Genomic DNA, 16,291 nt, shown 5'->3' with positions numbered 1-16,291 from the left:
TTTAAACTCAAGTACTTTCAGTTATATTATGTTGTGACCAGTTTGGGCGGAATTTTACTTTCTTCAAATTATTGAATTCAAGTGATTATTTTCTCTGGAAATACAAAGGTGCTCTGACAATTATTGGATAAAGACATTCATTGGAATTTATACTGAATTCAAACTTGGAATAATATATCTGTGATTCAGCAAGAGACTGTTGACACATCAGTACTTAGCAGGCCATGACCGACACGTCATCGCCTTCAATTTTGGATCTCACCTGGACTTGAAGAACTCATTTTCATTCATGACTTTTTATTACTAGGACTTTTGTCTAATTCTTGGAATATTTTTGGATTTAATTCTCAATACCGTAAGTTCTTTTTTCTAACTTCTTACTTTGTATTCTAGGGAAATTAATTTGTTAAATTTAACAAAGCTTGTTGTCTTTACACTATTCGACTCGTTTCATAAATTCAGTATTAAATCATTACCCATTTGAGATCATCTATGCATGGCATTTCTGCTTGTGACATACGTGGGAATGGTCTAATTAGAACGAGCACGATTATTTTGGAAAATGTTGAGAAGATATGGATAAAGTTTATTACTACTGTAAAAAGATAACCGGGTTGGGGTCGGATTATAACGAACGCTTATGATAGTGACGAAAATACAATGTTTATTCATGAAAAGATTCAATTTAAAAAAAGACTTTATTCGTGCACCGATAACATCCAAATATTGGATATTTAACAAAATATGCACCAATCTGATAATGTGTTGCGATTTAAATGAAATGTGAACTGATATACAAGAAAACAAACTTTAAAGAGTAAAAAGATACAATGATTAATGATTCAAAGTGATTCCACGCAAACAATGGAAAAATGATAATACGTAAACATTGACAATTTCCACACGAAAATGATATAGTTCACTCAGATAATGAAATATGACACGTTTTCATCTATGAAATATGACACGTTTTCACTCAAATAGTGAAATATGGCACGTTTTCACTCGAATAGTGAAATATGATATGATGCATTGGGACACATTTCTTGCGGAGTCTAACAAATTCGAAAGGTCTTCTCAGACCCAACGCTCTGTCGAATGGTTGAAGAGCCACCACAAACGGTCTGTCCCTCCTGGTCTGCCTAAAAATCCGTAAAATCTCTTGTTCTTTGCAGACCCGTTGGTCCAGAAAGCCTTGGTTTTTCACCACGTGATGACCTTTATCTTCTTCTGGGCCAACGTCAACCCCAACAGCAGCACACTGGGTATAATGCAACCCAAATTAGCACAACGGCTAAACAACACCTACAATAAGGTACATATACGGAGACACAGCATACTTATCACTCCGTCCCTCCTTCACTCATTCAGCACTGCAAACGGCATTCACCAGTCACCGGCTATCGATCAATCAATCACCAATCAGTCAAATGAAAATATAATATCCAAATCCGTGTACTGCACATGACACGGTCATGTATAACAGCACGTAATGACGTTATGTACTGTAAACTTGTGTTGATTATTTTATACAAATTATAATATCGGGACTACTGTACAAGGTGATATTCAGGTTCAAAAGTGAACCTGTGTCTGATAAGAATCTTATAGTACTTAACGTAACACCTTCTCTTCCTTAATAAATACAACATTATTGCGAATATACTCGTTCTGTTAAGCTACATACAGATAAACTAGGAAACAGGCTAAAACATGTCATGATACGACACAAGTCGGAATTACTGAAAATACAAGTTAAATGTACTACTAAAGCAATTATATCATATAATACGAATAGGAAAATAATATTTAACTCGTATACCTCTACAGCTGGAGATCGCGTGTCATAAAGTGGACTACTCAGTGACAAGATTCCTCGTAAAGTGTTGTTTTACTACGATGAGGTAATTTATACACAGGCCATGTAGCCATATATAAGCACTTTGCTCGTGCGGCATGGGATGAACCGAACTCATCATTTGGAAATAATATACGATATACATTAACCGCCCTCGGGTAACGCTGTACACAGAAACGAAACGCGAGTACACGTATTTAATCCAAATAATAAATAAACAATATATATATTCATTTATGTGACAACCATATTAATTTTAAATGAAAGTGTGTCAAATATCGCTCCATATAGAACAGGAGGAATGAAAACAGTTCTGTGACATTCGAACCGTTTATGGTGGATTATGTCCCCGGAAATGTTCTTGCAGCGACACCATACTTGTTGATAGCAACAAAATGGCGCTCCTAGTCAAAGAGCCTACGGGCTCGGAGTATGCCATAGCCGAGCAGGACCTTCAGGATCATATTCTAAATACGTATGGATCATACGAAAGTGATGTTGATTTATTCAGGTAACATATCAAAACATTTTTTTATTATTTAAACGAAGATATGACTCCTAAACATGGTTATTTTCCGCTTGTCTCTCGTGATTGACAGCTTGAATTAAAGTTATGTATTTTCGAGGGACACACTTAGTACATTTTGTGTTTCGACGTTCTCTGCTTTTCAGTATGCCATAGCCGAGCAGAAACTTCAGGATCAGGCGAAGTTGCATATTGAGTTTATGTGATTACATTTTTAATTTGTAGATTATCAAGTCGCCAGTACAACCAGTAATAACAGGATTTGCCACAAATGTTTCTGTCAACTTGGATCATAGATATATAGATAGAGATAGATCAAAGTTGACAAGGGAAACAAATGTTGTGGTAATGATGTATATAAATGTGAACCTCCATTAAGGTTTTCATCCCAAGATAAGATGCCCCTCATTTCACTCAGTGAAATCTCCTGCTTACACAAAATTATTACTGAAAAATGACAAATATTTAAAATTTATTTTCACACATTATTTCCAGTGTAGTATATTTCTGTAAAGACTGCCTGTGATCACGTGTCTGTGAATTGCCTTAAGCAGAGCAAGACAGTTTTGTTGCTAATTTCCAGCAGCATAATACAATTTACTTCCCTTTCATTCTGTTGGCAGGGTTAGTTTGCTTGCTGAAAATCAGCTAAAGCATTTACCCTTGATACTCAGTGAAAATGTGAATGTTTTATGATAGATGAATATCTTTTTTGCTATTTAAAACTGTTTTTAGTTGAATATATGCTATAACTTAACAAGAACTATGAATAAAGAATTCAGTACATGCACATTGATTGTGGGTATTTTTCCTTCTTAAATAGTATTGAATTTCGACAATGGAAACTGGTCCTTTTCTGCTTAAGCTTGTTATGAGATAATAATAATAATCATAATGATGACAACAACAATATTGACGGTGATACTGATACTGATGGAGACAGTTCAGGCTGACGCAAGAGGAAATGTGGATCCAGTAAAAATACAACATCTCCTAAGTGTTAAATTCTCTATGTAATCCAGGCAATGATAATAGAATTGATAAAAGTGCATGTTCATTGGTCCCCCTCATGAACGGCCCCTGACCAGTGCAACTAACTCTTTATGGCCAAAATCCCTTGGCACTGGCGAGTTTGTGTTTGTGTTCAAAAGTACTCCTCAAGAAAGGCCACCCCTCTAATGTGACCAGTGTAAATATGTCAAATTTACCCCTCACAAGTGGCCACATTATATGTGGCCAAAACTAATATTTAATTACTGTAAGGTAAGGTAGGTATTCCAATTATATTTCACAATGTCTGTTTCCAGATGTCAGGTTTTCGTAACTTAAAGAAGTGTTGGCTAAAGTACATGTACCACTAAGATTATTATTATATTATTAATGCCATTGTTTAAGGAAATGCGGTCAGCAATGTTTTGATAGAGTTTTGGGCTTCACCCAGTGGATTTTTTTGTTGTTGTTGTAATTGACAATTATGACCAGACGTAATTGTCAAGATCATAACATGGTCAGATAGGCTAGATATAGATTTTGTGGATTAACAAATGCAGAGAAATTAACCTTGAACAAAACAGAGTACCAAACAAAGACCAAAAAATCATGTGGCAGTACATGTATCACTTCCTTTAGAAAAAGTCATTTCGTTTGCAAACATTTTGTCTGCAAAATTAAATTGCAGTATTGTGCAATTAGAAATAAATTCATTGCAAAACTTAGACATGTCATCATGTCAACAAATAAATAATACTTTGGAAGAAAAGTATAAGTAATTCAACTTGACGACAATAGGGAGAGTTCACTTGCCCAAAAATTTTGTTGGAAGACTCAAGTAAACAAGATTGTAAAAAATAAGGAGAATATTCTGTAGCAGTGGGAAAATGGAGGAAATGGAAAGAGAATTATTTTAAATATGAAACAACATATATGTACCAAGATTTATATAATGTTTTTGAATGGTTTTGTAATGTGCATGCCAACAATACCCCACTCACATTTCATGCCTAAGAATAAGAACTATTAATTTATGTTACCTTGAAATAACTCTGTTTTTAAGACAAGAAGAATATTTTAACAATTAATGCTACTTTTAAATGAAGATATTAACTGCTTTAAGTGTATAAGTAACTTTTCTACTATATACACATAACATGTATACACATCTCACAAATATAGCCCCCCCCCTCTGGAAAGACCACCCATCTGATAAGGCCACTTTCCTGGTGCAGAAGGGGTGGTCATATAAGAGGGGACCACTGTAATAGATATAAAGAGAGTATGAATGGCAACAGGTTTTTGTGATAGGATTGATTTTTGATGAGATGATGTGCATATTACAACAATGGAAACTTGTTGAACAGTTGTTTTTGTATCCATTTGCATGCAGAAAATCAGGTACATGAATGACATTCCTCTTTTTAAAGAAGAAACTGATCACCTAATTTTGCAAATCTCCCGATCTGTCTTATGCTGATCTCTCTGTTCATTCATAAATATGTAGATGTCATTGAGAGATGCATACTTTTGAGAATGGTCAGTTATGACATTGCTTTGAAAAAAAAGTGTATAAAGCACAAGCCAAAATGGTATATATGTGTACATTTTCTTTTATATTATTACCCCATTTTAATCTTTGTTCACATGTACTGTCTTTAGACAGATGAATCCTTTTTCTATGGAAAATTATGTTACACTGTTGAACAATTCTTGCCAAGCAGGTTGTGAGGTTTAGAAAAAAACACATTTATTTACCATGTGATGAAAAAATGTGGCATAACTTTGCAACAATAATTCAAAGATAAACAATACTTTTGTCAATACAATAAATTGGAATTTGTTTTGAATGAACTTATTGCATTTGAAATAAATGCAAATTGTCATTGGTTTGATCATTCACTAGATCTTTTAATTGATGATACATGTTATGTTTCTGTCTAAAACTGGGCCAGGGTAATGGGAATTATTTTCTGCTTGTAGGCCTAATCTAATAGTACTATCAATGTAAGACTGGTTAAGGTATCATCTTATTTCTTTTATAGAGAACTATGTGGCCAAAACTCTATTCATATGTTTTTTCAGCCCCACAATTTCAGTAATAATTTTTCTCATGATACCTTAACCTGTCTTACATTTATGGTACTATTAAATTAGGCTGAGAATCTATTGTTAATTTGCAGAGAAGTTCTATGTCAGTCATGTGTAACAAAAATAATAAATTGGTGAGGGGTCAGATACATTACATTACTGTATGATAAAGTGTAGCTCTAAGCAAGTTGTACATCTTTTTGAAAAAGATAGAACAGATTTAGGTATAAAGATAACAACTAGACCTGCATCAGCTGGACCTCCATTTTGTGTTTACAAGTGCCCAAATATATACAATATGCAGTGTTCATAATTGCACAGTTTTGAAATTCTGCACAAATGGGCATGCCATGATGATAGGGTGTCTACAGAAATGGGCATACCATGTTAATAGGGTGTCTACAGAAATGGGCATGCCATGATGATAGGGTGTCTACAGAAATGGGCATACCATGTTAATAGGGTGTCTACAGAAATGGGCATACCATGTTAATAGGGTGTCTACAGAAATGGGCATACCATGTTAATAGGGTGTCCAAGTATATGTAACATCTTAATCTGCACCAAAATTGTATGTAGATAGTATTGTCAATTATATGTAGATATTATTGTCACGATCCTTTGGTGAAGCTGACGTTACATTGCAGAAACTGTGGCCTTTTTTATAAGGACCACTGTGAATGACTGATTTGCCCTAATAATTTCAAAGACACAAAATTGGAATGGATTCAGAATGAAATACTGTCCCCTGATACTGTGTATGAAATGGTACTTACATGTATATCATATTTCAGGCCCAATCTTGCTGACCATCACAAGGTGGGCTTCTTCAGCCAGGACCGCACCTCACAGACTGACCTTACAGAGATTGTGAACCTCAAGGAGATGACAGAAGTCCTCCAAGTCCTTCTTCAGGTAATAACTTAGTATTGTAAAGCATACTCTGAAGAGAGTTCTTCATTGCCAGACCAATATCTTAATTTACATCCATTTTAGTCAATATATTTTTAAAGGGCCTCAGAAACCACAGTGATATTTTGTGATATACAGTAATTATAGGTTACTGCACTTGTATGGGAAAATATGAACAAGTTTTTCAGATGGAAATACTGCACAACCTTGGGAGTGCAGTATATCCATCCAGCAAAACGATTTCATATTTTCCCATACAAATGCAGTAACCTTTTTATTATATGCTCATTTTCTTATTCTACTTAAGGCTTAATTATATCAACAAAAAAAACACTACAAGAAACAAAGTAACTGAATGTTTGCCATATTCCAAACTAAATATACAAGCGCAAATTCATCATTACACAACAACAACATTATTAATGCGCACATAACTCCGCCCATATAAATTTGAATTTAATCACGTGCTAGACATAACTTTCGAAAGAAAATGGTGTTTTTTGGTATACTTAAAATTGAAATTTGGAGTCATATTGTGAATGAATGCACATTGCAACAACTTTTCCATTTTATCAGGAATGAATAGATTTTGGTATTTTTGTAGTTTCTATGAAATTTAGTGATTATGCACTGGTTTTATCTATACCAATTCTACATGAAGTACATCCGATTTCAGCTGCGACGGAGTAGCGTGTTGATATCTACAGGTGTGTTTCTGTTCTGTCATTGAATGTTAAAATCATAATGTGGGAAAAATATGAAGTATTTAAATTGCAATTATCGAAAAGACGCTATATAATATAATGTTTATTTCATTCTGAGTGCAGTAAGGAGGATGTAATTGCATTTGGAATATAGTCAAAATTACAATACAATTTCAAAATGTGTAATCAAGCTTGGGAACCCGTGACATGGTTTATGTCATTTGGATTTGCAGAACTAAGAAAATACATTTTGACGAAATTCAGGATGTAAAATAGTAAGTATATTTTTGGCCATTGTTATTACCAGCTAAAGAAGACACGTTTATGCCTTGTCTATGCATGTTCTTTGTAGGAGACCAGCAATTTTATGAATTCTGGTGTCTATCGCCTGCCTAAATTCAAAACATTGTATCAACATCAATACAGCTTAGGAAGGGGAGTAAAGACTGCCCTGAGAGTATATTTCCCATGGAGCACAAACCCTAGTGAATGTATAACATAAACCAGCTGTTGGTGTGTATCAGTTCTAATCCAGTGTGGAATATCTGATTACTTTTACTGTCAAGTGATATTACAAAGCTAATTAGATTAAGGCTTACACTACAACATCTGCTTTGGTTCATTCAGAAACAAATTTAATCAACCAAATCATAAACTGCCTACTATGTGAGTGTACATGATTTGTTTACAAATCAAAATTGCTGGCATCTGCATCCATTGTTTGTTTAAAAAAGAAAGTAGTTCCTGTATGAGTGCAATATATAATTGTGCACAAGTTCAGTATTGTAAAATACTGAACAATTCTGACAATGCAAAGTTAGCAGAGAAAAAAATGAGTGTATAATAATGTGTATAATAAACATGCACAGTGATATGATGTGATACACAGTTAAACAGGGATCAAGCTAGACTTGAATTTTAGGAATAAGTGACTTCTTCTTTTGGACACAACAGGGAAAAATGAGAGCTCAACAGGGAGAAGTGGATGTGAAGCAAGAAACACTATATATATATATATATATATATATATATATATATATATATATATATATATATATATATATATATATATATATATAGTAAAACCTGTCTTGTGAGACCACTGCTATGAAACCACCTGTCTTGAAAGACCAGGTTCTCTTGCACAGATTTGTGATGTGATGTGTTTTGGATTTTTAACGTAGCTTTAACAATTTTTCAGTCATATTGCTATTATGTCTGCAGTGTGGCAGCTTATAGTGATATCTAGCACTGGGACATCATGCCGCAGACATGTAGCATGATGTCCCACCCAGACACATTATCCTGACACCAAGCCAACCAGTCCTAACACTAACTTCTTAATGCTGAGCGCCAAGCGAGGAAGCTGTTAGTACCATTTTTGTAAGTCTTTGGCATGACTCAGCCGGGGATTGAACCCACAACCTCCCATATCCAAGGCGGACACTCAAACCATTAGGCCACCAGAGCAGTCTTGCACAGATTTAATGGTTATATAGTGTTGTGACCTGTCATGAGAGACCACCTGTCATGAGAGACCATATTAATGCGGCAGAAGGGAGGTCTTTCAAGACAGGTTCTACTGTATATATATTCTTATTATTGGAAGTTAATAAATTAATATTTTCTTAAATTTGAATAGGTTTAACACTTTAAATGATGTCAGTGAGTTTCATTTTGAACAAACAAATATGCAGCATTTTTCATTCGTCTCCATCATTTCTAAAAGTAATCTATAGCATTTCATATCTGGATGTACACAATGTATGAGACACAGATTATGATGCTGTCATTACAAGCATTTGTATGATAAAACAACTATCTGATCTCATTCTATTTTCAGGATGTAGCTAAATTAAGAAGGGACATCAACTTTACTAAGCATGTCATGCAAGCAGATTATGAAGTCAAACTCAAGGAAAAGTCACTGGAACTGTGAGTAGAACCAGTCATACATATGTAAGGATGCTTCTATGCAGAATTTGGTCTAATGCAATTGGTTAAAACGTTTTTATTTTTATCAGACTACTTTGAGAAGGACTTTTTTATCCATGCATTTATACATCTTACATGTCACAGTCTGGTTACACTACTTTGAGAATGGGTATTTTATCCATGCATATGTCCATCTTACATGTCACAGTCTGGTACACTACTTTGAGAATGGGTATTTTATCCATGCATATGTCCATCTTACATGTCACAGTCTGGTACACTACTTTGAAAATGGGTATTTTATCTGTGCGTATGTCCATCTTACATGTCACAGTCTGGTACACTACTTTGAGAATGGGTATTTTATCCATGCATATGTCCATCTTACATGTCACAGTCTGGTACACTACTTTGAAAATGGGTATTTTATCTGTGCGTATGTCCATCTTACATGTCACAGTCTGGTACACTACTTTGAGGATGGGTATTTTATCCATGCATATGTCCATCTTACATGTCACAGTCTGGTACACTACTTTGAGAATGGGTATTTTATCCATGAATATGTCCATCTTACATGTCACAGTCTGGTACACTACTTTGAGAATGGGTATTTTATCCATGCATATGTCCATCTTACATGTCACAGTCTGGTACACTACTTTGAGAATGGGTATTTTATCCATGCATATGTCCATCTTACATGTCACAGTCTGGTACACTACTTTGAGAATGGGTATTTTATCCATGCATATGTCCATCTTACATGTCACAGTCTGGTACACTACTTTGAGAATGGGTATTTTATCCATGCATATGTCCATCTTACATGTCACAGTCTGGTACACTACTTTGAAAATGGGTATTTTATCTGTGCGTATGTCCATCTTACATGTCACAGTCTGGTACACTACTTTGAGAATGGGTATTTTATCCATGCATATGTCCATCTTACATGTCACAGTCTGGTACACTACTTTGAAAATGGGTATTTTATCTGTGCGTATGTCCATCTCACATGTCACAGTCTGGTACACTACTTTGAGAATGGGTATTTTATCCATGCATATGTCCATCTTACATGTCACAGTCTGGTACACTACTTTGAGAATGGGTATTTTATCCATGCATATGTCCATCTTACATGTCACAGTCTGGTACACTACTTTGAGAATGGTATTTTATCCATGCATATGTCCATCTTACATGTCACAGTCTGGTACACTACTTTGAGAATGGGTATTTTATCTATGCATATGTCCATCTTACATGTCACAGTCTGGTACACTACTTTGAGAATGGGTATTTTATTCATGCATATGTCCATCTTACATGTCACAGTCTGGTACACTACTTTGAGAATGGGTATTTTATCTATGCATTTGTCCATCTTCCTTGTCACAGTCTGGTACACTACTTTGAGAAGGGCTCTTCTTTCCATGTATTTGTCGATCTTCCATATCACAATCTGGTTATATTACTTTGAAAAGGGCTATTTTATTCATGCATTTGCCCATCTTCCCTGTCACAGCCTGGTTACACTACTTTGAGATGGGATATTTTATCTGTGAAATTGTGCATCTTCCCTATCACAGTCTGACAACACTACTTATTTGAGAAGGGATATTTTATTTATGCATTTATCAATCTTCCCTGTCACAGTTTGATTACACTACATTGAGAGATGGTATTTTACCCATGCAATTGTCCATCTTCCGTGTCACAGTCTGATTAGTTCTTACTTCAGTATATCTTACAAGAAAAACAATTATTATTATTATTATTATTATTACTGCATCAAATTGCATACACTTATTGATGTAATATTTTATTGAATTAAACTATAAACAATAAATTGCAATTAAAGAAATAAATAATTAAATAAAATATCTACTGAAAATTGATGCCCCATAAATTAGTGAGTAATGATTGAATAATTGAATGACTTTATCCAAGCATTTCCTATTCTGAAATCTTTTTTAAGTATTGGTGATAAATGTTGGATTGCTTACCTATTAAATATGAATTATGAAAATTCACAATGGCTTTAATTTTGTTACAAATTAAAGATGGTTAGCAGTTTAAATGATTATATACATGGCCTTTACAATGCCAACATCTTTGATGTATTTATATTGACTTGTGTAGCAATTGACTATTTGCATCAGAGAATTTGCTACCTGAAAATGAAATGCATTGTGGGTAAAATCATGGGAAGTAAATTTGCAATGGAGGTAACAACACCTGTTGAAGTTAATAACCATATCTTTTAGACAATGCAGTAGATCTGAATAAAATCTTGTTAAATGTATATATAGTACATGTATATTTATTCAAGCACAAATGATAAAAGAGCACTCTTCTTAAGTCTTTCAATGTTTTTGTCAGTGTGGTTGTTGTTTTTGTTGTTGTAAGCAAAACATCTAAGAAAATGAAGTTGACTACAAGAGGGATCCACTACTATTTGCTGTTCAATTTTTGTCCATATTTTTCCTTCAGATATTGCCGAATCAATGAGCGTGTTGCAGAGCTGGAAAAAATGCATGATGAGGTAAATGTTCACCTTCATAAAGCTTCTGCCTAGAGAATTTAGTCTTTCTAAGAAATTGTACATGACTGGATCTCCATAGAAAATTTGTGTTTGATCCAAGGTGGTATCAGGCTGACCAAACAATGATCATTTGATATTTCTGGAAGCTAAGTGGAATATCACTAGGAGAAAAAAAACACAGATGTCACCAAAATAAAGAATTTTAGGCCTCCTGGCAGGATAGGATTGCATCAGGAAAATTGACAGGATTTTTTGTCATCTAGTGGGGATTCTATCAGGAATAAGCCAGGATCCCAATGGGAAAAACTACAGGATTTGTTGCGTGCCAGCAGAATACCACCTGAAAAACACGGAAATTATTGGGATTTTGATGGGCTGCTAGTGGGGAAAATGGTGGAGTATGGGGGTATCATTTGGATAAAACCGGAATCTAATGAATAATTACAAATCTCAAGCTTTTAGCAGCCTACAGCAGCCATTTTAGACAATAATTATCATTCAGAAAATGAATTCACGCTAATTCACTAAGTGATTTTAACCTACTTAAAATCACTCAAGCATACATTTAAATAATGATCTAGCTAAAATAATAATGTACACACATTTATTTTTCCATATTTTGTGTAAATGGCAACTTCTTAAATGGCAACTTCTTCACTGTCACCCTGTACGTGTGGTGGAAAAGATTCACTTAACTAAATAGGTGCCATAGACTTTGATTCTTTCGTGCAAAATTACAAAATGTTTTGTTTAGCATTCTTAAAGTAGTATAACTGGCAAGGTGTTTTTTTGTAAAATCTTTTACAGATAAAGGCAAATTTAAACACTGTGGCGATGATCATCAATTATTGTCATACTCGGACCTTGAATGTTTTTTTCTTTCATGCAGTGGGTCACAAATATGCTTTCTTATGATTAGTGTGCATCTCAGTTTAGTAAATGATAACAACAAATACAGGTAAAACCTGTTATAGTGCTTGGGGTCCAAAGAATAACATTGTGATATAAGCAGGATCGCATTAACACATTTTTTGAAAAACATCCCCATAGAAAATGTGCATTGAAATTTCAGTGTCATCTGAGTGTCAATTAACCTCTTGATCATATATCATTTATTTTGTTCGCTGGGTTTCATCAGACATAAAATATAATTCAGTTTTGAATTGTATACATGCCAATATGGCAGAAATGGTGCATGGTGAAGTTCAGGCAACATTAAAATCGGTGCTGGGATTAAAAATATGCTAGGAATATGAATAATCGGCTTTTCTGATAGCAGGTTATTAGGATGTTAAAAAGAGAGGTCACCTTAAATTAAAAAATCGGAGACTTGCTGCCATTGCATTATAAGTGGAATCACATTATAATGAATCATGTTATAACAGGTTTTTTACCTGTGTCCAATATTCCCAATATTTACATACTGAAATTTTGAATGTGAGTGACGAGTCACACGTAAAACAGTTGCCCAAAACATTTACTTAAGAAATAGGGGAAAAGTGCCTTTCTGCCTTTCCCATGGACATGCCACAGGCACTTCCAGGCCAAAAATGATATTCAGTGAACACAGTTAAAGGTGATGATCCAGTACAGTCTGAAACATGCTATTACAAAGAAGATCTAGTTATTTTTTTGTTGTTTCTTTTTCACTTTTTTTATTGTACTTTAATATGATAGTTATAGGGTTGTGGAAGCTTCCAAGCTATGAATTAATCTTATTTTATGTTAGGCCATCAATTACTGGATTTCTGAGGGAAGTAATCTTGATAATTCCCTGGGGTGAAATAATATTGTACTTTCTCACTACCATCAATAGACACTGATAACATTATGACCAAGAAATTTGAAGTTTTTCTTAGACACCTGCATAGTCAACTGGTAAGGATGGCCGTTTTCCATTGAAGATGAACAGAGTTCAAATCCAACTTTAAAATTTGCCATTTTACTATATGAATATTCACAGAACACAGCAGAACATAAAATGGAAACTGCTGTCATTGCATGGGGTCCAGCAAGAAATATGCCACTTGAATCTGTTTTACAAATTGTTAGCCAATACGCTGGAGAATAAAAAAGAAATAAAATCTGCTTGCTACAAGTGCAATGACAAATTCTTACACATTTAATTACAATTTACCCACAACCTCACCCGTGCCATCTCAGATCATGACCTAGGTGTCAAAACCCCAATTCCTTAATACATGTTGCGGGTCCTATTACAATGAATGCAAGTTATGTATAAGGTGTAATTAAAAACTATTTTAAAATGTAACTCAGTAATTTACTGTACATGAATTTAATTGCATTTTTTGTTCCATTTGCCAGTTTATTTATTTTGTCAGTTTTTTGGGGGTTTTGCAAAGAGAAATATTTTGCATGGTTCATAAATCTTAGCAATATGAGAAATGGATTACCGGTATGTATGAAATAATTATTCTTTGGGTTGTTATATTTATGGTATGTAGCAACTGGTACAGTGAAATCCACAAAAATTGGACCTTGATTACAAATAATATTCTAACCTTTCCCAGGTGGAGGCCCCAAAATCATGCCCCTCTCCCAGAGACCTAGGGGAAGGGCTGAAAATTATATCCCTATCACAGGCAATTACAACATGGGAAGCTAAATTTCTAAACATCAGTTTAGATAATAAAGAGATATGGATAGTACCATCATATTCCCCTATGCATGTATGGGGATAATATATCCCCATTGTACTCATATTCCCCTATGCATGTATGGGGATAATACATCCCCATTGTGCTCATATTCCCCTATGCATGTATGGGGATAATACATCCCCATTGTGCTCATATTCCCCTATGCATGTATGGGGATAATACATCCCCATTGTACTCATATTCCCTTATGCATGTATGGGGATAATACATCCCCATTGTACTCATATTCCCCTATGCATGTATGGGGATAATACATCCCCATTGTACTCAGCAGTCATTTGGCTATTTCATCCTTCAAAGACTGGCTTTATTCATTTTACTTGTTCTTTGAGAATTGGACAGAGTTTGAATGACTTGTCTGCAATTGATTTTGCAGATGCCTTTCATTTTGTTAATTAGGTCATTCTATATGCTGTTTATCTTATTACTCATGTACAAGTCAAGTCCAACTACAAATAACATAGACCTTGATCTGCCACCACATAATGCACTAGCAGAACAGTTTTGGTGTATTTTGTTTTTCAAATTACTCCTAGCAAACTGCAGAGATCCAGATCAGTTGGTATATTGTGGGACAGTATATCTTGGTGGGCACTTGATCCATCTTATAGGCAAGTACTGTATATATGGTATATTCAACATTCTAATGATTTCTGAGGTTTGTTTACTTAATATATATGACTGTTTGTAGACTGTGACTGGGTACATACTATTATATCTGCTTATGAAAATACTTTTATACCTGCTCAAGAATATGCATTAATACCTGCCCATGAAAATACTTGTATACCTTCGCAGTAAAATGCCTTTATACCTGTTCAAAATAATACTTTTATACCTGCTCTATAAAATTCTTTAAACCCACTCATGAAAAATACTTTAAAACCTGCTCAATAAAATAGTTTTTATACCTGCTCAATGAAATACTTTTATACTGGCTCAATAAAATACTTTTATAACTGCACAAGAATTAATTTTCTTTAAAATAAAAGGTTTATATTACATGTTGCTTTTCAGTCCATATTGCACTGATATAAGCATTCTTTTCCTTTTTTTAATTTATTTATATTTCTTTCAAGACGAGTGATTTTAATTTAATATTTTGGAATCCTAACTTCCAAACTTTTGAATACAATAAATTTAACATACTTTTAATCATAAATTTATAGAGAGCATATAATTTTAGTGAATTTGGCAAGGAAGCTATGGTCACAAAAATGATGTAATAAAATTACATGTATAAAACGAAATTGACTGTCTGTCATTGACGTCCGAAAGTGACTATACCAGGTATTCAAATAAATGCTAATTGTCTAGAGGCGAGGAATTTAAATCAAGGTTTCCTTCAGTTATAGAATTAACTGGAGTTTTTTTTTTATGCTTAGAAATTTTGTGTTTATATAGTTAGTTTTGTCAATAATGTCACTTTCTGTAACTGTTGCTAGACCGTATATACAGAATTATAAGTCAGACCCAACTGTACAATACCTAGATCCAGATTTGCCATTGTATAAAGTGCCAGCAGTTCTGGGTCTATGCAGTATGTTAGGAATAAGTAGTAGAACAAACAACATTAACCCTGATCTACCAGTGCATTATGCAAGAGCAGATCAGGGTCTATGTTGTTTTCAGTTGGAATCGACTTATAAATAAGTAGTTTTATATGAAACACCTTGGTAATATAAAGACAAATAACAGCTTTTTTAAAATTCTTTAGAGAGTGGGAACCTTGAGAAGAGCCTTTCGACAACAGTTGTCAGATGCTATTGCCAGGGTAGCTGTTCTTTACAGTGTAAGTAACATTACTGCCAAAATTGAGGTGAAATTATGAAGTAAATATGTTGATCATGGCTTCACGTTTTATCTAAAAGTAGTAAATTTTCAAAGTGTATTATTGTTTTCCTAGAAGCATAACAGGCTAAAAGTTAATTTGTAATACAAATTGCTATCTTTCTTCACTTATAAATGAATATCACTTTCAGTTCAACTACAGTCTTAAAGTGTCAGTGTTATTACATCATAGACATAATATTCAGCTTTTAT

At 34.1% G+C, this 16,291-nt stretch overlaps 1 protein-coding gene across 2 annotated transcripts in view; it reads left to right on the top strand.

Annotated features, from left to right (window-relative positions):
• Positions 1-2,212: 2,212 nt before the first annotated feature.
• Positions 2,213-16,291, top strand: part of LOC149779479 (uncharacterized) — a 122,532-nt gene continuing 108,453 nt past the window's right edge. For both annotated transcript variants that reach the window (XM_089940169.1, XM_089940168.1), the window contains exons 1-5: positions 2,213-2,369; positions 6,260-6,380; positions 8,925-9,016; positions 11,516-11,567; positions 15,966-16,040. In XM_089940169.1, coding sequence (XP_089796295.1) covers positions 2,254-2,369; positions 6,260-6,380; positions 8,925-9,016; positions 11,516-11,567; positions 15,966-16,040 — 456 coding nt within the window. In that variant the 5' untranslated portion in view covers positions 2,213-2,253. The remainder of the gene's footprint in view (positions 2,370-6,259; positions 6,381-8,924; positions 9,017-11,515; positions 11,568-15,965; positions 16,041-16,291) is intronic.

The sequence above is a fragment of the Sinohyriopsis cumingii genome, chromosome 17 (assembly GCF_028554795.1).
Source record: "Sinohyriopsis cumingii isolate HCF-2022 chromosome 17, ASM2855479v2, whole genome shotgun sequence".
Classification (NCBI taxonomy): Eukaryota; Metazoa; Mollusca; class Bivalvia; order Unionida; family Unionidae; genus Sinohyriopsis; species Sinohyriopsis cumingii.
This window is presented reverse-complemented; position numbering and strand designations above follow the sequence as displayed.